The sequence below is a fragment of the Microcaecilia unicolor genome, chromosome 1 (genome assembly GCF_901765095.1).
Source record: "Microcaecilia unicolor chromosome 1, aMicUni1.1, whole genome shotgun sequence".
NCBI lineage: Eukaryota > Metazoa > Chordata > Amphibia > Gymnophiona > Siphonopidae > Microcaecilia > Microcaecilia unicolor.
In genome coordinates, this window is record NC_044031.1 from 469,423,150 (window position 1) to 469,447,234 (window position 24,085).

Below are 24,085 nucleotides of genomic sequence, written 5' to 3' on the forward strand. Positions count from 1 at the left end.
ATAACCTACCCTTCAATTATGGGCTGCTCATGTCTTTGTCAGTGGGCAAACTTACAAAATCAGCAAGGGATCAAATACTTATTTCCCCCACTGTATATGATCTGCCCAGATACATCCACCTCATTCCAGATACATCCCCACAGACAAATACACATCCTGCCACCCTTTGCATTTCACCTCCACCCATTCTGTCTGCAGCCCTAACACACACACACACCACATACCCAATTGACACACACACACACAATTCCCCATTCACTACTCACACCTCACCTACCTGTGAGGCCTCCTCCCACCCCTAGACACACATACTGCCCTCATACACATGCAAACCCTTTGCATCTAGATATACATACACACATCCCCAACAACATATGCACCAATACCCCCCCCCCCCCCCCCAACACTACACACAAAATGTCCCTTACCCAACACACAAACAATCTAGTCCTCGACATCCCACTCACATTCAAGCACATATCTTGCCTCCAGATACAGGGATACACCCCACCACCCCATGAATGCCTCAACCCATTTACACTTTTCACTTCTTGACAGCCCCCTCCCCCAAGACACACACACACACACCATCCCCCCTCCACATATCCTCTTCACACCTAGACATGCCTCCTCAGACACAATCCTACCTTATCCCAAAATCCACTGTCCCTCTGTCCTCCAACACACATGCACTCTGTCCCCAGCCTCTCACTCACATCTATATCTATGTATACCTCACCCCCATGCACACCCACCCATAAACATTTATACACACACACCCTGTTCCCCCAATACATACCATCTCTGCACAAATGCACCCTGCCCCAAACCCAGAAACGTTTATAAACATATACCCTGCCCCCTCCCCCAATACATACCATTTCTGAACACATGCACTCTGTCCAAACACACACACACAAACTCTCTCTGCTGAGTTTCAGCGGGTCCACACTATAGAATTAAAAAAAAAATTACAAGTATCAAATAGAAATGCAATATATGTCAAAGAAAATGATTTCTGCTAGTATTCAGTGAAGTCTTTATTTAGCATTAGTGCGAAATTCATAGTCTATACTGACCTCGTTTTCCAGTCCTCGTCTGACTTTGATCGGTTTTTTCGGGCTGCTCTTTGTTTTTCCTCCAGCCTTTTCTTTTCTTCACTAGCTAAATCTTAAGAAAAACAGAAGAGTAGAAAATGAAGTTAGAAAATGACAATTAAAAAGTATGCAGCAATCTTTTTTCTTTCTTTCTCCTGTGTTTCAACAACTTGGCCTAGAAGTAAAGGATTAAACAGAATAAGTGAGACTAGCTTGTTAAATGACTAGAACAGAATATCCTCAGAAATGCCAATTGCAAGTAAAGCAGATAGACCAGCAGAAAGGTTTTACTAAACACGATTAAAAACAACACCCCCCTCTACAAACATAAAACTAAAGAAACACTGATGTGTTAGGGGAGCAATTTTCTATCTGTGATGATATTGTAAACTTATTCTTTTCCTTTGTACTTTGAGTTTTTAGCATTTTTGTAAAGCGCTTTGACTTTTCTTGAATAGCGGTATAGTAAGCATATCAATAAACATACCCAAAAAGAACATTTCTATTATGACCTAAACCGTGATACACAATGTACAATCTATGCTACTATGCCCAGCAATTATACAAGTGTCAGTCATCCCCTTCTGCTAACAGCAACACTGGCTGTACACAGAATCCTGGTTCAATTCTAATTTGCACATGTACCGTTCATCTACATTAGTCAGGGGACTAAACTGTGGGTTATGTGATAAATGCCTCTCGTGATCATGCTGGCTTGATGGATAAATCATCTGTCCTGTTTTAACATACTACCCAGCAGCGTGCTTGAGATCTGAGACTTGACTGTTTCACCACTATTGTAGGAAGCTCTGATGAAGTCATCCCTGAACAAAACCCACATTTGGCAACAAAATCACCAAGTTATAAATCCTGGTAATGTATTTGGTAATATATAGGCAGTAAACATGAACAGAAAGGCATGCTCCAATTAGGTGAAACTTGGTAGGCATAGAAAGATATAGTTTGCCTGTTTATTTTATTTATTTATTTTTTGAGGGGGTAGCAGCAAAGGATAAGAAAGCCATATTAGCAATGGGAACATGGGGACCAATTTAACACTACCACCTGCAGAATGCCCCCATGCCTCCTACAGACTATGCCTGTGATGAAAAGGTTATAATGCATGCAATTACTAAATCAAGCTTTCATCCAAAGGATAAACAGTTTCTCAATATATTTTAAAGCAACACACTTAGTTGAAATTCATTATATAAGTTTATTGTGCTCTTCGTACCCTCTTGTATTCCAGGAATCATGAGAAATACAAAGCACATATTTTGGGGAAGAGTTAGGAGGGAGAGCAATGTGATAGATACATGCAGCTGGCTTTCTTGGCTCCACACCTTGGTTGGCAGAACTAGCACAAATGTGACATGGGGAAATGTATGGTTAAGCATAATATTGTCCCTGTAGTTGGAGAGGCTGGTCCAATTGCCAGTTTCATGGTATAAGGAGCCGCTTTGGGCCCAGGAGTTGTGGTAGAGGAGGGGCAAAGTGGAGCACAATGTGGTCCAATTTCACCACAGTATGAGGCCTCTTGAGCATGGTGGATTATTTCACTCCCACCCACCACTTTAGTGGTGTAGCCATGGGTGGGCAGGAGCCCACCCAACAGTGATGTACTCTTGTCAGGGCAGGCATTTGGTTGGGGGTGGGAGCACACACAAACTGGGCTCCACAGCTAAAGTGGACCATCATGATCTGACATCTCCGTCACCCCATTTTTGTGTATATGGGTCACCAACAGCAGCAGCGATTTGCTCATACTGCCTGTGGCTGATCCCAGAGCATTTCCTCTGCCACATCCTACCCCATCTAATGCAACTTCCTGCTTCCGCATGGGTAGACTTCATGTATGTCCCATAGCATATACTGTTTCTTATCCAAATTGGTGTTAAATGTGGATAAGACAGAAGTGATGATAGTTGAAAAATAACTTATTCATGTTAAAGTAGATTTAAGTAGGATAGAAATTAAGGTTTTATTTATTAGGATTTATTTACCACCTTATTGAAGGAATTCACATAAGGCAGTGTACAGCAAGAATAAGTCAATTACAGCAGTATAATTATTCAAATAAATAAATGTATAGCATAGTTTGCAACATTACAATGTCAATACGTAACAAAACATTTTAATAGCATAGGGTTTAAGCAGAGATGGAACATACAGATAGATAAGACAACAGAAAATGAGGAGACTAATTTCTATGTGAAGTCAGAAAGGTGCTTGAGTATCATCTCAGTTAGGGTAGGAGTGGATAAACACGTCCTGCTACAGTACAGCCATTAAAGACCTAGTTGAAGAGCCAAGCTTTCACCTGCTTCCTGAAGTAGAGATAGTCTTGTGTTAAACAAAACCTTTCAGGGAGTGCATTGCAGAGTGTGGGGGCTACTTCAGAGAAGGCTCGCTGGTGGGTATCATATCACATGATGTCCTTTGAAGAGGGTGTAGATAAGGTTACTACTTGGGAGGATCTTCATGACCTTGAAAATGTGTAGAGGGAGATTCTGCTCTTCCAGTACTCTGGCACATTTTCTTCAAGAATCTTGAAGATCAGTTTTAAATTTAGCCCTGTATTGTACTGGTAGCCAGTGAAGTTTTTGCAAAAGTGGTGTGATGTCATTTCACTTGCAACCTTCTATCAGTCTTGCTGTAGCATTCTAAATCAATCGGAGCTGGTGCAAACCCTTTGTAGTCAGACCTCTGTAGAGTGCATTACAGTAATCTAGTCTTGATAGTGCAACATAAAAGTGCAGCCGGCAATCTAAACTGTGTCCTATTCTACAGACCGCCAGGCACTTGGAGCGAAGCATATATAACCCTAATGGATTTCATATCGGCCACTAAGTCAAACATAATAGTCATTTGGGACATAAACCTTTATTTAGAAGCCGCAAACTTAACTGGTGTCCAAGATTGTAAGGAATTCTTCCAACTATGGGATTTTGAATGGCCACATCCGAATGCCACCCACAGAAAAGGCCACACACTTGACCTGCTAACCTATAAATTCGCATCAGACCAAATCATTAAAGTCATTGACCACAAATGGATGGAAATTCCATGGTCAGATCACTTCAAATTAAATCTGACCCTACATTGGCTGAAGAATGGGCATCTCAAAGCTGATGAAAAAAAATCTTACCAAACCAGAGGTAAAGTGGACACAACTGCATTCTGGCAATCAATTTACAACAACTGGTCTACTCCATCTGATTCCATCAACTATCTTGCAGATTGGGAATTGAGATATATCTCCGTTCTACGTGAATTAGCTCCTTTACGAACAAAAACCATTCACAAACCAAACAGGACCGACCCCCCATGGTTCAACGAAAATGTGAAACAATTAAAATCTAGAACCAGACAACTCGAACAAGCCTGGAGAAAAAACAAAAACGATCAAAATCTAAACGCTTGGAAAGAATCACATAGAAAATACAAATATGAAATAAAAAAATCCAAACGGAACTACTATAATGAACAACTAGGTTCTGACTACAAAGACATGAAAAAGTTATTCAAGCTACTGGATAAATTACTTCACACAAAACCAGTGTCCTCAACAACATCAGGAATCCTAACAGTAGACGATCTTGCTAACCACTTCAAAGGCAAAACTGTCGATCTACGCAAACATATGTCACAGGACTACACCAACCTTGATACCTTCCTTAATGAGCTAGACCCACGCTCATAAGACTACCCAGCCGACCGAACTTGGACAAATTTTGCCCAGATCAAACAAGAAACAATAGCACTAGCAACCAATAAGATCTCTACAGCCTACTGTCAATTGGACACCTGCCCAAATTATCTAATGACCCCCCCCCCCCGATTCATCATTGAACTTACCTCCCACCTCAAATTCTTGGTCTAGCATGGCATATTCCCCAAAGACAGAGGTAATATACTATTCACACCATTACCAAAAGACACCAAAAAGAAAACTAACGATATCACCAACTACCGACCTGTGGCCATAGGCGGTCGGTGGCCCAACTGTTTGGGGAGGCTAAAGGGGGTGGGGTTAGGGGTGGGGCCAGGGGCGGGGTTTACATCCATAATTGTCTCACAACACAGAGAAAAAAAAATAAGTAAAAATAAAATAATCACAATTAGTACCTTTTATTAAATTTAGATATTAGATATGTATCATATGTCAAAGAATAAAGTGGTTGCTCAAAGCATATACTAACCACAATCGCTCAACTGCAAAACACTATGCACAACTTTGTGCAAAAATACACTCATAACCTTACTGTACCATAAATATTACACTGGGCAGACCTAATACACCAATATATCACCATACGAAAAATGCAGACCGTCAACAATATGAAACAAGGGATCATAATACCACAATTCTCATGTAGAGCCACAAAACACCCTTTTAGGGTGGATAGTGTTCACAATGAGCTCCTTTTATTAATGACCATATATAGATCCTTCAAGAGGTAGTGTGTCATGATTTAGGCTCTACACCCTTTCTGATGTTTCGGTGCCACCTCAGTAAGGCCAACACACAATCTCTCCACTGCAAAACACTATACACAAACTTGTGCAAAAACACACTCATAACCTTACCAAACCATAACAGCACTAATTCCAAGGACAGGACGAGCTACAACCATGTGTGTGGAAAGGCAGCACTATAATTACACCTGGATCTAAAACACCAGTACACAACCTAGTGAAACAAAGAAAAAAACAAAACAAAACAAAAAGGGCTGCAAATACTACACGCTAGCAGAATACTGCATCTTGATCACACATGAAAAACACATGACACAACAGATATGAAGGCAAAATACTGAACTGGAAAGTTACCTCAAGAAGCCAGACTCAGCATGCAATACAAGAAAAATTGAAAACGGCATGCAAAATATCACAGATGCATATTTCCAAAAGCTGACATATTCCAATTAAAAAAATGTTTTCTACCTTTGCTGACTAAGCATTTAGTTTTTCTATTAACTTTGGTCCCAGTGTCTTCTGTTTTATGCAGTGTCTTCTTTCCATCTGATATTTTCTCTCACCACGTCCACCATCCTCCTGTGTCCTTATGTGTCCTGTCTACCATCTGTAGCCCTGTCCCTATCCTTTCTCCATTTTCAACATCTGCCCTCAAAGTTTTCCAATCCAGCCCTTAAATTCAGCAATTTTCCCTCCATTCATATCCAGCATTTCTCCTCACTCCACTCCCCTCCATCCATGTGCATGTACTTCCTCTGTCTTCCCTCCATGTCCAGCATTTCTCCTCTCTCCCTTCCACTCCATCCGTGTGCATCTTTCCTTTCTTTCCTTCCCTCCATCCTTGTCCAACATTTCTCCTTTCTCCCCTGCCCCCATTCATCCATCCATGTCCAGCAATTCTCCTCTCCTCTGCCCTCCCCTCCATCCATCCATGTCCAGTAACTCTCCATTCTCCCCTGCCCTCTCCTCCATCCATCTCCAGCACTTCTCCTGTCTCCCCTGCCCTCCATCCACCCATGTCCAGCAATTCTCCCTTGCTTCTCCCCCCATTGCAATATCTATCCCTCTCCCTCTTTCCCTCCCGAATGTAGTGTTTATCCTGCTCCCTCATTCTGGGCACACTCACGTACGCTGACCACACGATGCTGCTCTAGATGAAGAACACGACCCTGTTTGCCCATAAGCTCTGGATTGGTGACGGTGGTACTGAAGAAGCCTGCCCACTCTAGTCTCCCATACAAGCCTGCCCAGTGGTTGTGTCTGTTACCAGGGTGGGGCAGGCACCAGGGGATAAGGGTGCTGAACTGTCTGTCTGCTGGGTCACATGGTATACCTTCTGCACAGGAGCAGACGCCTCTGAGCACACCGGTGCTACTATGCCCATTCTTCTTCTGGTGGTGTGTATACCTTAGTTTCCTGGTGGTTGTACCATCTGAGAGCCACACCTCTATGTTTGGCAAGTCACGCCAGTCTGAGCCAGGAGCCAGAGGAACATAACTCATGTGAGCAGCTATCAGCGCACTCATATCCTTGCAGATGTGGTCCCTAAGAATGGGCTGGTACTAAGAACCTCTGATTTGCCTCTGGAACCAGGACTGAGGTTCCCCATTGTAGGAAATCTCGAGGGCAGAAGCCCCATTCCTAATCTCCTGCAGGTCTGACATGGTGATGGTTCGGAACAGACTGGAGTTTAGTCTCACAATGTTGCTGACAAACTTCTTGTCATCTACTATCACACTGAGCTGACAGGCCCAAGGTGCAAAGACATGCAGTGGCTCAGGGAACATGGGCAACTTCTCTCCTGGAGCTGCTGCCAGAATAATGGCTCTTCTCCTCGTCTGAGCTACTCCTTACTGCCCAGCCTGCAGCACACCAAACGTGCACTGGTAGCCCAAGCGCATGAGGGACTGCAGGGAGGGATAAACGGTGCATCGCGGGGGGGGGGGGGGGGTGAATGAGAGAGAGCGGAGAGCCTTTCAGTAGCGGTGGCGTCACGAGCTGATCAAATTATAGGGACTGCGGCACACCAACCTCATTACAGCTTGCTTCGGGGCTTCTCGGCCTGACGCATGACGTGCCCCGCCTCCTCTGACCAGCCTTCCTGCTTCCGCGAGGGCTGGACGTATCATAAGGAAGGCTAGTCAGAGGAGGCGGGGCACGTCATGCGTCAGGACAAGAAGGCCCGAAGCAAACTGTAATAAGGTTGGTGTGCCGCTACCGGCAGTGATAGGCGTTCAAAATCACATTGGAGGGAGTGAAAGGGATAGGGCCTGCACTGCAGGGAGGGAGTGCAAGGGATAAACGGTGCTTCGAAGCCTCTTATACCGGGCGCCTATGCCTGTGGCATCCATCCCACTTACAACCAAACTGATGGAAAGCATTGTAGCTAAACAACTTACTGAATACATCGACAATTTCTCAATTCTTCATGACTCACAGTCGGGCTTCAGATCTCTCCACAGTATGGAAACAGTCCTGGTAACTCTCCTAGCCATGTTCAAAAAGGAAATCGCATTAGGTAAAAACATACTCCTCTTGCAATTCGACATGGTTGACTACTATATATTATTAAGAATACTCGACAAGATAGGCATAGGAGAGAATATACTCAAATGGATCAAGGGTTTCCTAACCACGAGATCTTATCAAGTAAAAGCAAACATATCACCATCATTGAGTACTGATTGCGGAGTACCCCAGGGTTCACAACCATATTATTTAATCTGATGATGATCCCCCTTGCTCATGCCCTATACAAGCATAATCTTAATCCTTTTTTGTATGCGGATGATGTCACCATTTACATACAGTTCAACTCTAATCCAACAGAAATCACTGTTGCAATAATAAAGACTAGTTTAAGCTTAATGGATGCCTGGGCATCGGCATTCAAACTCAACAAGAAAAAAAACTCACTGCCTTATTCTCTCTTCTCACCACAAAACAAACCTCCCTTCATCCATAAAATCCCCGGAACATACTCTTCCAATATCAGACAAACTGAAGATCCTTGGAATTACTATTGACACCAACCTAACTCTGGAGAGCCAAGCCTCTGCTACCACGAAAAAAATGTTCCATGCAATGTGGAAACTCAAACAGATCAAACAATTCTTCCCAAGGGAAACTTTCCGTAACATAATTCAAACAATGGTACTATCACATGTTGACTACTGTAACGCCGTATATGCGGGATGCAAAGAACAGATCTTAAGGAAATTTCAGACCGCGCAGAACACAGCAGCTAGAATCATTTTCAGAAAGACAAGATTCGAAAGTGCTAAATCTCTACATGAAATACTGCACTGGCTACCAATCAAGGAACGAATAGCCTTCAAAATTTGCACTCTGGTCCACAAAATAATCCATGGTCTGGCCCCAACCTACATGACCAAACTTATTGATTTACCAACTAGAAACATCACTGAATCATCAAGAACGTTTCTAAACCTGCATTACCCAAACTGTAAAGGACTAAAATACAAATCAACATATGCATCCAGCTTTTCCTACATTTGCACCCAGCTCTGGAATGCTTTACCTAGAAACATTAGAACTGCGAACACCCATCTAAAATTTCGAAAAGACCTCGACCTGAAGACTCACCTCTTCCAGAAAGCCTACCCAGCAGACCCGATGCATCACATCTTTTGATCTAAGAAATGAACAATACCCCTTCCACATAATCTTATTACTTCAAACTGTACGAATTTTACCACTCCAGTTATAATTAAGTGTACTTCTACCCTTATCCTACTCTGTATTGCTCACTAGAAGCTGTAGTCTCATCCCCGGAGACTTACCAGCCTCATTGGGATTACTTCTCTCTATATGCTACTATATATTTGTCCCAGAGTTGTATTCTCTTTTCTGGAACCTTATCAGCTTCCTTGCACCTACTGTTACTCTATTTTCCACTCTGTATATATTCCCGGAGTTGATACTCTCCTCTCTGGAACCTGTAAGCCACATTGAGCCTACTGCTACGCGGGAAAATGTGGGATACAAATGTAATAAATAAATATTATCAGGACATTCTTAACTAACAAGACTTGCCTTCTCAATATATGGAGAGAGTCAGGGTAGTTGTCACAAATAATAGAAGCAGATCTTGAAGGTTGCTTGGATTTGGAGGATCAGCGTAAGTGTTGAGTCTAGCTGTATTCCAATGTGATTTGAGGGGGAATTTGCATTTCCCAAAAGAGATTTTGATATCAGGTATGTGCCCACTCGTGTTGGGGAACCATAGAAACTTGGTTTTACTCGGGTTTAGACAAAGTTTGTTGTTTTTTGCTCATTCTTGAATTGCTGTTAAACAGGAAGTCAATTTATTCAGAGCTGTGGATGTCAGGTTCAATGGGTATGATTAGCTGCACATCATCTGCATAGATGTAGCACTGAGCGTCTATTGACTAAATCAGCTCGGCTAGTGGCTTGATGTAGATATTGAACATCTTAAATGACAGTATCAATCCTTATGGTACCCTGCAGGTCAATGCCCATGGTGGCAATGACATGCTGCTGAACAGTATAGACTGTTGCCTATCTGAAAGACAGTATTCTTAAACCAAGCATGTACTGTTCCATTGATACCCGTTTCAACCAGTTGTGCTAGAATATTGTGATCCACAGTTTTCCCATCAGATTGCTCACAGATCCACAGGCTGCCCATCGAGTTCTTTATTTTACTATACTTGGGGCTTATATTCCACTTACACCTCAAAACGTTTCAAATGGATTACAATATAAGAAGCCAAAGAGTACAAAATAAAAACAAAAACTAGCATAGCACATTCACAATCTGGGTGTTATTTTAGATTCTCAGCTTTCCTTTAAATCTCAGATTTCTAATGTGGTGAATTATTTTTTCAAGTTATGAATGTTGAGTAAGCTGTATTCCTGATGATTTTAGATCACTTATACAGCAAAGGTACTTACCTGTAGCTGGTGTTCTGAGGACAGCAGGCCGAATATTCTCACATGTGGGTGACGTCATTTCATGAAGCCCAGTGCGGATGCTGATTCACTACAAAAGTAGAAAGTTCTAGCAACGTCCCACTATGAATGCACTGGTGCCTTCCCACCCAATACTCAAGCTCCTTCAGTCAGGTGAAAAAAACATAAAGTTTATAACTAAATACAAATCCTAGGGGAAGTGGGAGGGTATGTGAGAATAACCAGCCTGCTGTCCTCAAGAGAAAGCGCAGGTACTTACCTGTAGCAGGTGTTCTCGGAGGTCAGCAGGCTTTATATTCTCACGTGGGTGACGCTGGCCCGTGTTGCCTGGTCTGGAATTTACCAAAATCTAATGAGAGCTTTGTGGAGCGCGAGACACGTTCCACCATGCATGTGCTTTACCGTCCCCCACGATCTCCTCAGTTTAATACTACAATAATAAAATAAAGTGAAAAAATGACAAAAGAGACAACTCTAAGGGGAGATGGGAGGGACTGTGAGAATATAAAGCCTGCTGTCCTCAGAGAACACCTGCTACAGGGTAAGTGTACTTGCGTTTTCTCCAAGGACAAGCAGGCTTCTTCTCACAAGTGGGGAATCCCTTGCATCCAGGCTCACCAAAAACACACATTGGTCAATTGGGCCTCGCAATGGTGAGGACATAACACAGATTAACCTGAAATTATATACAATCTGAATGAGAGTACAGCCTGGAACAGAACAAAACGGGCCTAGGAGGGTGGAGTTGGATTCTAGACCCCAAACGTATTCTGCAACACTGCCCAAATTGACTGTTGTATTGGGTATCCTACTCAAGGCTCAAGGTGTGATGTGAATGTGTGGACTGAAGCTCACGTCACAGCTTTGCTTTTCTTCAATGGAGGCTGACCTCAAGTGAGCTACCAATGCAGCCATGGCTCTGACACTGTGAGCTTTGACATGACCCTCTAGGGCCAGCCCGACCATAAGTGAAGGAAATGCAATCTGCCAGCCCATTAGAGATAGTGTGTTTCCTGATGGCGACCCTCCATCCTGTTGGGATCAAAAGAAACAAAAAGCTGGGTGGACTGTCTGTGGGGCCTTGTCTGCTCCATGTAGTAGGCCAATACTCTCTTGCAATCCAAGGTGAGAAAGATGCTTTTGCCAAGATGGGCAAGAGGTTAGGGGAAAGAATGTTGGCAAGACAATCGACTGGTTCAGATGGAACTCAGATGCCACTTTCAGTGGAACTTAGGGTGTGTGCAGAGGACTACTCTGTTGTGATGAAACTTTGTATAAGATGCATGCATCCACTAAAAGGCTTGAAGTTCACTGACTATGAGCTGAAGTAACAGCCACCAAGAAAATGACCTTCCAGGTCAAGTACTTCAGATGGCAGGAATTCAGTGGCTCAAAAGGCGCTTTTTTCATCAGCTGGGTGAGAATGAAGTTGAGATCCCATGACACTGGTGGAGGTTTGAAAGGGGGCTTTGACAAAAGCAAATCTCTCATGAAGCGAACTAAAGGCTGTCCAGAGATAGGCTATCTACACGCTGATAAGCACTACTTGCACTAAGGTGAACCCTTACGAGTTGGTCTTGAGACCAGACTCTGATAGGTGTAAAAGGTATTCAAGTAAGGTCTGTTTAGGAGAAGCAAGGTGGTCTAGGGCCTTGCTCTCACACCAGATGGAAACCTCCTCCATTTGAAGGAATGGCACCTCTTAGTGGAGTCTTTTCTGGAAGCCAGCAAGTCCTGGGAGACACCCTCTGAAAGACCCAAGGAACTGAATTCTAGGCTCTCAACATCCAAGCTGTGAGAGTCAGAGACCGGAGATTGGAATGTAGAAGTGACCCCTCGTTCTGCGTGATGAGGGTTGGAAAACATTCTAATCTCCATGGCTCTTCTGAGGATAACGCCAAAAGAGGAGGGAATCATATCTGCTGCGGCCAGTATGGCGTGATAAGAGTCATGGTTCCGTTGTCTTGCTTGAATTTCAACAAAGTCTTCCCCAGTAGAGGTATGGGAGTATACGCATACAGAAGACTTGTCCTCCAATTGAGGAGGAAGGCATCTGATGCTAGTCTGTGGTAGGCCTGAAGCCTGGAACAGAACTGAGGGACCTAGACATGAATGAGTGTGCTGAGGCTGAGCCTGAACAGGCTGGCGAGCCAAAGGGCTGTAGCTATGCCTCTGCTAGTAATAGGCACCCCTCCTTGGTTTGCCAAAAGTCCTCCTAGCTGAGGAGGCAGATGCAGAAGGCGTCTGGCCGGAGAGAGAAAAGACGGTATCTGTGGTTTTTGATTTGGTCAGCGACTTCCTCAACCTTCTCTCTAAAAAGGCATGGGGCATCTGTCAACCTCTGCTGAACAGAATGTTCCAGGTCAGAAACATGCAGCCATGAGAGTCTGCGCATGGTTATACTCTGAGCAGAGATCCTGGATGCCACATCAAAAGTGACGTGGATGCCCCTGGCCAAGAACTTGCGACATGCCTTCTGCTGCTTGACCTACTGGTGAAATTGTTCGGCCTGCTCCAGAGAGTCTCAACCAAGTCTGACAGCTTGCACACCAAGTTGCGTAAGTGGACGCTTGTGAAGAACTGGTAAGACTGTATTAGGGAGATGAGCATTGAAACCTGATACATCTTCCTCTCAAAAGAATCCAGGGTTCTTGCTTCTGTACCTGGGGGCACCGAGGCATAGTCCCTGGAATGCCTGGCACTTTGAGAGAGGATTCCACCACCATGGAATTGTGAGGCAACTGAGGCCTATAAAAACCAGATGTACTGTGGATCCAATACTGGGTGTCAATCTTCTTGGGCTTGATAGGGACCAACAGAGGGGGCTCCCAGTTCCTAACGAGGACTTCTTGAAGTACCTTGTGGAGAGGAACAGTCACAGCCTCCTTAGAAGATGTGTAGTCCAGGAACTCAAGCACCTTGGCCCTGGGCTCATCCTCCACTGATAAAGGAAAGGGAAAAGCATCAGTCATTTCCTTAACAAAAGCTGTGAATGAAAGGCTCTCCGGGGGAGAGTTTCTCCTTTCACGTGGAGGGGAAGGCTCAGAGGGAATTCCATAAGACTTGCTCAAGAAAAAATACATTGTATCCTCCTCTGAATCCCATGAGCGCTCCACTTCAGTGTCGGACAAAATCTCCTGATGGGATTGTCAAGACCAAACCTGCCTCAAAGTGGAGGAACCATGTCCTGTAGAATGGCGTTGAGAAATCAGTTCTCGTCTCCAGCAAAACTTCCCCCACAGATGTCGAGGGAGTGCCTGCTTGGGTGGCAGTTGACACAGGAGCCGCATACGGCATTAGTGTCAGATGCCGCACCACAGGCTGAGAGCCAAGCAGGCAAATGGGAGGCAGGGTAGGTGCAAGTATCCCTGATGCCGATGCACACCATTGCATGAGGCATCCAGCATTTTAGGGAGCAAGGCCCGGATGAACTCATCAAGGGTCGATACTGGGAAAAGCTGGGGTGCCGGCTCAGGCAGCGGTTGCAGAACTGCTGGTATCAATGTGGGAGCAGGGTCTTGACTGCTGGGAGACAGATGCATTGGCACCTCCTGTATGGAGGGGGAGCAGTTATCCCGGCGCAGACACTTCTCAGATGCCGAATCTTTTAATGCCCCGGAGCTCCCGGCACCACGCGTCAAGGGCAACTGATGATGATGCTTCTTGGCCTTCACCCAAAGCATGTCACCGAGGCTATTTGATGCAGACGAGGGTGACCTTGAATCCACACATCACCTTGGGGTCAGATCCCATGATGGTCAATCTCAGGGGCCCTGCACAGCAGGATGCCTCAAGGCAGGTGGAGACCCCACACAATGCTTCACTGCTCTCAGTGTCTAAGGGTCTAGCAGAAGCCATGCTTACCAATGCTCCTGATGCCTCTGCAACACTCGACATCAATGCCAATGCCAACATTGAGGAATTGGACTTGGCTCCAAAAATCCTCTCGTTGAGTCTCTCTGGAAACCTGGGTCCTCTTCTCCATGCGAAGACAGAGAACACAGTTAGTGGGGCTATGATCAGGCCCAAGACACTGTAGACACCAAGAAAGTGTGTCTTTCCCAGAGACTGTCCGATTGCACCGGGTACAGTGTTTGAAGCCACTGGGAACCTCAGTGGACATGAAAGGAAAAATTTCCTCGGCTAAATCAAATGAAGTGATGGTGCCGAAAAAAGAGCAAGGCATAGTAAAAGGAAAAGAAAAGTTCCCGGCCAAAGTCAAGGTCTATAAAGCAGCCTGATGACGATGGAAAATAAAAGGAAACTCAAAACTGTACAAAAATCACTAATACTTAAGGGAAAAATAAAAGGATGGAGATTCCAACAACAGGAAAACAACAAAAGATGAAACACAAAAAAGTCCTCTAGGACTGAGCAATGTGAGATCATAAAAAGACACGCCCTCTCCTTTCAGCAGTAGAAAAAGAACTGAGGAGATAGTGTTCTCACGGCGGGTGGGAAGGCACTAGTGCATGTGCAGTGAAGCACGTCTTGCGCTCCACAAAGCTCTCGTTAGACTTTGATAAATTCCGGACCAGGCGATGCAGGCCGGCGTCACCCACTTGGAGAATTAATAAGCCTGCTTGTCCTCGGAGAACACCAGCAACAGATAAACACCATTGCTTTCTCCAAGGAAAAGCAGACCTTGTTATTCTCATATGTGGAAATCCCTAGCTACCAGGCTCACCGAAAACAAGAAAGCTAGGATAACCAAATCTCAAAATGCCAAGCTTGAAATGTCAATCAACCTGAAACTATATACATACTAGCTGTGTAGGTGAGGCCTGGAATAGAACAAAATAGAGCCTAGGAGGGTGGAGTGGGATTCTAGACACCAAACAAATTCTGCAGAACTGCCTGTCCGAACCAACCGTTGCATTGGGTGTCCTGTTCCAAAAAATAGTGGGAAGTGAATGTGTGGACTGAAGACCACGTGGAAGCCCTGCAAACCTCCTCTATGGGGGCTGACTTCAAGTGGGCTGACGCAGCCATGGCTTTGACATTGAGCCGTCACATGGCCCTCAAGAGTCAGTCCAGCCTGGGCATAAGCAAAGGAGAGTCAGTCTGCTATAAAATTTGAAAGTGTGCATTTGCCGATGACCACCCCCAACCTATTGGGGTCAAAAGAAATGAAAAGCTAGGTGGACTGTCTATGGGCTTTAGTCTGATCCAGAAAGAAGGCTAAGGCTCACTTGCAGTCTAAGGTATGCAATACACTTTCACCAGGATGGGCATGAGGCCTCAGGAAAAATGTTGGCAGAACAACTGACTGGTTAGGTAGGAACTTAGGGTGCATGCGGAGGACTACTCTGTTGTGACAAAATTTAGTATATGGTGGATGAGATACCAGGGTTTGGAGCTCACTGACTGCAACCAGAAATACAACTTTCCAGGTGAAAAACTTCAGATAGCAGGTATCCAGAGGCTCTAAAGGAGCTTTCATCAGCTGGGGGAGGACCAAGTTCAGACCCCATGAAGCGAATAACAAAAGGCTGTACAGAGATGGATTCACCCTCTACACAGTGATGGTAACTGCCAATGGCACTAAGATGAACTCTTACAGAGTTGCTTTTAAAACCAGACTCCGAGAGGTGCAGGAGGTAGGGTTCTAGGGTCTTGCCCTCACACCTAATGGCAAACCTCTTCCATTTAAAAAAGTAACACCTCTTAGTGGAATCTTTCCTGGAAGCCAACAAGATACTGAAGACACCCTCACGCAACCCGAGGTGTTCGAATTCTACGCTCCCAACATCCAATCCATAAGGGCTAGAGATTGGAGAATGGGATGCAGAAGGGACCCCTCGTTCTGTATGACGAGAGTCAGAAAACAATCCAATCTCCACGAATCTTTGGAGGATAATTCCAGAGGAGGGAACCAGATTTGCCACAGCCAGTAAGCAGCGATCAGAATCATGGTTCCCCGGTCTTGCATGAGTTTCAGCAAGTCTTCTCTATGAGAGGTTTGGGAGGATATGCATACAGAAAACCCTGCCCCCAATGCAGGAGGAAGGCATCTTATGCTAGTCTGCCACACAATCTAAGCCTGGAGCAGAACTGAGGAACCTTGTTGTAGAGTTGAGTGTGAAAAGATCCATCGAGGGGGTGCTCCACTCTTGGAAGATCTTCCGGGCTATGTCCATGTTGAGTGACCACTCGTGTGGTTGCAATATCCTGCTCAGTCTGTCCACCAGGCAATTCTTTCTAGGAAGGTATACTGCATGGAGGTCATCACTTCTTGACACATGGGATAGGATCTTGTACTCCTCTTCTTGTTGATTCAGAACATTGCAACCTGGTTGTCTGTTTGAATGAGTATAATTTGATTACGGAGTTCTTCTCTGAAAGCCTTTAGAGTGGGAGATTGATGCGGAGCAGAGTCTCCTGAGCGGATCACCGACCCTGAGTGGAAAGCTCATCTACATGAGCTCCCCAGCCCAGGTTGGATGCATCTGTGGTCAGCACCTTTTAAGGTAGTGAAATTTGGAATGGTAGTCCTAGGGTTAACTTGGACTGAATTGTCCACCAGAGAAGAGCATGCACCAGCTCCGGTGGAAAACGAATAACTCTATTTAGGTTCCTTGTTGCCTGAGACTACTGGAAAGCTAGCAGGGGAAAAATATGCTTTATGAAGCACTGTTATGATTTAATTTGTGGATGAATAATAAGTCATCAACCATCTCAAGATTCAATCTACCTCTCCTTTCTTCCACAGTTCTTCCTGGAATAGAAAAAAATGTCCTTTCAGAAGATATGCTGGTAGCAAGAATGCACAGGATCACCCCGTGCAAGTTTTGGCCAGCACTTCTTGTTCCCCCCCCCCCTCCAAAAAAAAAAAAAAAAAAAATCAAAACATCGTCTGCATCACTCAAACATAAATAACTGTCCAATTCATTAACAATAACCTTCAAAGGAGGCATTGTTCCATAAAAGTTGCTCAGAAAACTAACACCGATTTTCATTCTCTTGGAGGGGTGCTCTTCCACAGATGTGATGCTTTCTTGGCACGTGGACTGTGAAGGATCCTGAGTTGTTGATGGACTCGAGCCTTCCATTGCGATATGGTTTTGGTACAACCTTCACAAAGATTCAGTTGCTAGTGTTTTTACATCATCTGGGAAAATAACTTGATTGTCTTTCAGACGTGGGGTGTAGAAGAGAATCAACACTGTGTAGTTGATGAACAGGAAAATAAATGTCAAGTGTTGGAAATGCTCCTTGATGCCAGCAACAATGGATGAATCTGTTGCAGTAACAGTAAGACGCTTGAGCAACTGGGAAGGACGTTGCAGATGGTAGGAGAAATCTGCAGACAAGACTTTTGTTGCCACATCAAAGAAAGGCAAATCACAAATGATGTCATTTAACAGTGCTTAATAGCTACCTGTAGTGTTTTGTGGATTGAGCTTCCCTTCCTGACGTCCTAGTTCTCTTATTTAGAGTTTATCTCTTCTATTTACTCTTCTTTCTTGGTCTCTGTTATCTGTTGCTACTGGTTCCTATATAGACAGACTTGGTTATATAATATAGCGTAGCCTTTCTGAAAATGTTTGTAGAAATTTACAATTTCCTTGATGTATTTTTGATTTGCTGCATTGTTACTGTTCTGATTATTATGATAAGTAAAAATCAAAGTTATTTGAAAAAAAAAAAAACCCCAACAGTGCTTCATTTAAATCTAAAAGTAGATTTGGCAGGTTTTTTTTAATCATTGAATTCAGTTGCCAGTTGTCTAAGATTTGTTAAGTTTTTGATTCTAGTATTTTATAGATGCTGTTCAATCTAGCTGAACAGCCTGTTTAAGGCTAGTCTCAAACTTTTACAGAATGACACAAGGACAAAATTTGTCCCTATCCCCACGAGCTCTGTCATGTTAACCACATGTCTCCATCCTTGTGTCATTCTCTAATACACACACGGGAATCCAGAGGGGTTGGGAAAGAACTCCATGAACCATGCTGTACATGGTTTTCCCACTTGTTTAATATATCGGGGTAGCTATAATCAGAGTAAAACTGACTACCTCAAAGATTAAGGGGAACATAGTTCACCATCTTTAATGCAGCGGCTCTCAGCCAAATCTTCAGGACATACCCAACCAGTCAGATTTTCATGATAACCACAATGATTAAGCATGAGATAGATCTGCATGCACTGCCTCCATAGTGTCCTGAGCAAATGGTTGAGAACCATTGCTTTAAAAAAACAAAATCTTCCTTTAATCAGAATGGTAAAATTAAACATTTTTTTAATAGCAAGGTAATGTTTATTAAGCTTCTTTTCCATTCCCCATGAAATCAGGAAAACCTTTAGTAAATCAGACTCTACAAATATATTAGAGATGTTTATAGAGCCTATTGTGGAGTCTGTCTGAAGGCTGTGCTCTAACAAAATTGTGTTTGAGGGGTGCATTGAGGTCTCAAAAGTGCAATTTTGCAAAATAAAAGTACACACTAAGCACTGGAAGGTGGTAGATGCCAGACAAGTATTAGCAGAATCCCTCCTTCAAGTTAAGGGATGAAGTTTGTGGGGAAAATTGTCCCTTGGGTCCTCTCCGGTATGCTGGTCTGGCACCCGCCTACCGGAGAGATTTCCTAGAAGGCTGATCATGGCCATCTGACTTTGGATTAATACTAATGGATATAGACACCCTCTAATACCCATTCTAACTCAAGAGGTTAATCCCCTGCTAAATGTTGTATGAGAAAGAAAGAGACGAGAGATTGCAAAGATATATGGATTTATTAATTTTACTCACCACAGTAGAACAACAGGATTAAATATACAAGCAGGTGTGGTGGTCTAACAGAAAGCATCTCTGGATAGCATCTGGGAGATCTCCAACCCCACCCAAATTTGCTTAGTCTTTTATACCCTTCTGGCTGCATTCAAATCAATGGGCTTCCATAGACTTCAATGTTAAACTTGTTTACTCAAAACTTGCTTGACCACAACATGCTCCACCGGAAAAGCCTCCCTCCTCTTTCTAAGCTTTTACTTCCCTATTTTCTTGCACCTGGAATTATCTCAGATAAACACGTTTTTTTCTAACTCAGATACAGAAATAAGAGAATCCATCTTATATCTGACAGGCTCCATTTTGATTTCAGATTTCTTGACTATTCTTTTCCCATCTTAGGTCATTTAGGCCTCAATCTGGGCTAAAAGCTGTGTCCTGCTTTTCCAGCAAGCTTCCAGCCATACTAGCCATTACATTGTTGACCTGGCAAGGGTTTCTATATGGCCTGAGCTCTAAGGCTTGGCCTTCCACCATTCCGGTGGGAGCTTCTTGCTATACCATATTTCTACATTCCCCTCTTGCTGCCCCTACTAACAGAGGGCAGCACCCACAGTATCTAGTTCCTACCATCCATTCCAGAAGGTGCTAGACTATCAAATGAGAGGTTATTAAAAATTTTCTTAAAATTTTCATTGTAGTGCGAAGCAAGGAATCTGAATCAAAAATATGAGCACAGTAGACTAGGAGTTCCCCATTGGTATGCAAGCATGATTACATATTACATGTTTACAAATACAAGTGGGATTAATATATATTGCTAAATTATTTCTTTAAGCTAATTATAAATGTGCATATTTTCTACAGACTATATATATATATATATATATATATATATATATATATATATATATATATATTGATTACATGTTGATTAAATATCGCTTAACGTCAACATTCAAGCATTACTCAACCATAAGCAGTAATCCCTTCTATTGCATCTCTTGCGTCTGCGGCATAGCGGTTTGACCAATGCATGGGGAGATAATCTAATGTATTCTCTCCAGTGGTCTTGGGGAGGAGGTTTTCATACATGACATATTGTCCTGCAGGCTCTTTCTTGCTTATAGCAGTTTCAATTAAGCGTTCTACTAATCCTCTAGCACATGGGATTACGCAACATCCTACCAATATGAAGATTGCAACCACTGCTATGATGGTGGTTGCTACTGAGATGATAAATGTCTTCCATTTACCAAAAGCTTTATCCATCCAACCAGTCCAAGATGTATCCTGCCATGAGTGGGAAAGCGCGGGGTACAAATGTATCAACCCCAGAGTTAGTGGCCAGCTCATCAGAAAGAGAGGTGAGGCCTTCCAAAGCTCTGGTGATTGACCCATCTGGTGCTGTGTTGTTGGGGATGAAGGTACAACATTGGGTACCTATTTTGCGGCACACACCCCCATCCGCGGCCAACATTTGATCAAGAACCATTCGGTTCTCAAGTGTCATTCTGCTAGTGGCATCTAACTGTGCTGCTATACCTTGAATGGCATCTCTGGTGTAATTCACAAACCTCTGCTGATTGTAATATATGTAATTGATCCAGTCTACGTTCTTATTGATGGTCGCCCACCAAAAGAAGACAGACTCAAATCCAGCAGCAATCTGATTTCTAGCTTTAAATTCATCAGGAACCCCTCTTGGAACACCAACTGCAGAGGTGGCCAGTGTCAGGAATATGAGGATAAAACAGCCATTAGGTTGGGCATGGGAGGGGATAAGGGTGGTGAGAGTCACTGGGTTGAGTTGGTGGGGGGGGGGGGGGGGGGGAGTGAGGGAGGAAGGAAATTGCTGGGTTTGGCCTCAGCAGAAGGCAAAGGATCTTCAGTCAATTTTCAACAGAGGTATTTTTGCTTTCCCCTGGATTATCACAAAGTGAGCTGTGAGGCAATGGAAGGATGGACCCATGGACCTCTGGTCTCCTGTGTCTCACAAACTACTCCATTCTTGGCAAACCAACCACGGATCAATGATAATTGCAAGATATAACTTGCTTTCTTACCTATTTCTCCATTTTCCATAGCCTTTATATCTGGTCGCAGCCTACAGTCTGTTATAGGAATAATGTTTTCCATTTCTTTATCCAACTCATTTAAAGTCATAGCAAAACTCGTGAAATTATACATCTAAAAACAAAGATAACAAATGTCACTTTAGAAAGTGATTTTTGCTACTTTCAATATCTTGTGTGTTTTGTATTATTGTATTAGCAATAGAAATGTACTATTACTACTAATCATTTCTATAGCACTACTAGATGTACACAGCGCTGTACACATATGTAGGTGCTTAGTTTGTCCATAGTGGGCTCACAATCTAAGGTGAGGGTTTTTTGGTACTTGGGAGAAAGGAGTGTAAGTGACTTGCCCAGGGTCACAAGGAGCTGCAGTGAGAATTAAACCCAGTTCCCCAGGATCTCTGCTCATTGCACTAACTATTGCTAGATGAGAGTGACAGCCTCTTGTATCTTATCTTTGAAGAAAGTCTTTCCATGGAATGGCATGTCAGCAAGCTTTTCCTGTCCATCTATTCTTCGGTCTGAGGACTCAGCCATAGGTTGCATGGACCATTTATTTTCTACTCCTTCCCTTTGGTTACTAGCGAGTGAATTCCTTAACTTTCTCCATAGAAAGAATGTCTGTGAACTCTGCAATAACACCGTGCACAGTATTCAAGTACATTCCCATGGAAAGCTTGTAAGATGATGTTATCTGAGACACGAGCATACCATTCTAAAACAGATTTCCCCTGCAAAATTCCAGTGTCCAAGGTTCCTTCCCAGGGGGCACACTGAGGCGTGAGTCTTGGAACCTTTGGCTGTTTTGAGAGTGGATTTGACCACCATAAAATGGTGAGGAAGTTGATGCTTCGTGAGCAGTCTAGACTCTGTACATAGTGCCAACCTTCTTATTAAACTTTTGAGCAGGGACTGTCTTTTCTTCATGTTCAATTGTGAAGCGCTGCGTACGACTGGTAGCGCTATAGAAATGATTTATAGTAGTAGTAGTAATAGGACATAGAGAGAGAGGGGTCTCACATTCTCATCTACACATCCTTCAAGATCCTATGCACAGGCACTGTCACAGTTTCCTGGGGGAGGGGGAGTTTCAAGTAAATGGAATATATCCAATGTTTCTGTCCTGGGCTCCTTCTCTATCACTAACTGAAATGGGATATCCTGAGCCAGCTCCCAGACACATTCTATGAAAGAGAGCTCCGCTAGCACTGTCTCTCAAGTGGTAGGGAAAGATAAGAAGGCAGACCTGTGGACTACTCCTCCAAAAAGGCGTGTGGTTCCTCATCAGAATCCCAGGAGTGCTCTGACCCTTATTCATAGAAAAAAAATCTGTCTAAGCCTCTGCCTATTTTGCACTATTGATCACTCATGTTTCTATCACCTGGGAACACCTGAGGTAACCCATGTGACAGAAACAGGGCTTACACAAGAAAACCACAAATTGTAAGATATGGGCACTAAGGTGACTACAATGCCAAAAGGTTCATCAGCTCCACGGAAAAGAAAAGTCATCCCACTTGATAGCAGTAGGCAGGAAAAAGTGCACAAGCATGGAGAACATGACCCACGAGTAAGGATTCAATAGACCTGCTTGTCATTGAAGACAATTTGTTGTATTTGAAGAACAGATTACGAGACACATCATGTCCTAAGTTTAAGAGGGAAACAAAAGGAATTAGACATATGAACAATTTCTTGGATCTACTTATGAATGAGTAAATTGTCTGAGACTTAGTACAGATTTCATCAGTTTCACTCTGACTTCAGAGGTACGCATTAATCTGCCTGGTTTTTGGCTGAAGCCAAATTCTGACCTACTTTCATTCTCTTAACAGGCACCTCAGAGACCTGGAATGAGGTGGATAACCAGTGGTATACCCTGGTACCAGAGCACACATTAAATAATATTAGGATGAATAAAACTGGGGGAGGCATGAATTAGAGCTAAAGAGGGCATTGAGTCAAACAGAATAAAAGTTCTGCAGGAAACTGAATGCACCATGGAATCCATGTGTGAAAGGAAAGAGAATAATGATGGTAAAATGAGTCCATTGATAAACATATATTTTTTTGTTTACAATTATATATATATATATATATATATATACTCATGTTTGTATGAAAAGACGTTAATATATCTGGCTTTATATAATATATTCTTTTGCAATTTTGCTGAAACAAATTATGCATTCAGTTTCAGTCTTAGTCATTCATTCAACACGTCTTTTTAGCATACATCGTTTCTTTTTGGTGCATTATTATTGCAGATTATAGTCATACGCTGTGTAATATGGTCCCTCCGTATTTCATTTTGGATACATAGTAACATAGTAAATGACGGCAGAAAAAGACCTGCATGGTCCATCCAGTCTGCCCTACAAGATAAACTCATATGTGCTACTTTTTGTGTATACCTTACCTTGATTTGCACCTGTCCTTTTCAGGGCATTGACCGTGTAAGTCTGCCCAGCACTATCCCCGTCTCCCGCCACCGGCTCTGCCACCCAATCTCGGCTAAGCTCCTTAGGATCCATTCCTTCTGAACAGGATTCCTTTATGTTTATCCCACGCGTGTTTGAATTGTTTTACCATTTTCATTTCCACCACCTCCCGCGTGAGGGCATTCCAAGCATCCACTACTCTCTCCGTGAAAAAATACATCCTGACATTTTTCTTGAGTCTGCCCTCCTTCAATCTCATTTCATGTCCTCTCGTTCTACCGCCTTCGCACCTCCGGA

General features: G+C 43.4%; 1 protein-coding gene across 5 annotated transcripts in view; it reads right to left on the minus strand.

The window, feature by feature from the left end:
- Positions 1-24,085, minus strand: part of OSBPL1A (oxysterol binding protein like 1A) — a 548,756-nt gene that overhangs the window by 27,283 nt on the left and 497,388 nt on the right. For all 5 annotated transcript variants that reach the window (XM_030213649.1, XM_030213658.1, XM_030213630.1 and 2 more), the window contains 2 exons: positions 21,333-21,456; positions 1,080-1,170 (listed from right to left, as the gene is read on the minus strand). In XM_030213649.1, coding sequence (XP_030069509.1) covers positions 1,080-1,170; positions 21,333-21,456 — 215 coding nt within the window. The remainder of the gene's footprint in view (positions 1-1,079; positions 1,171-21,332; positions 21,457-24,085) is intronic.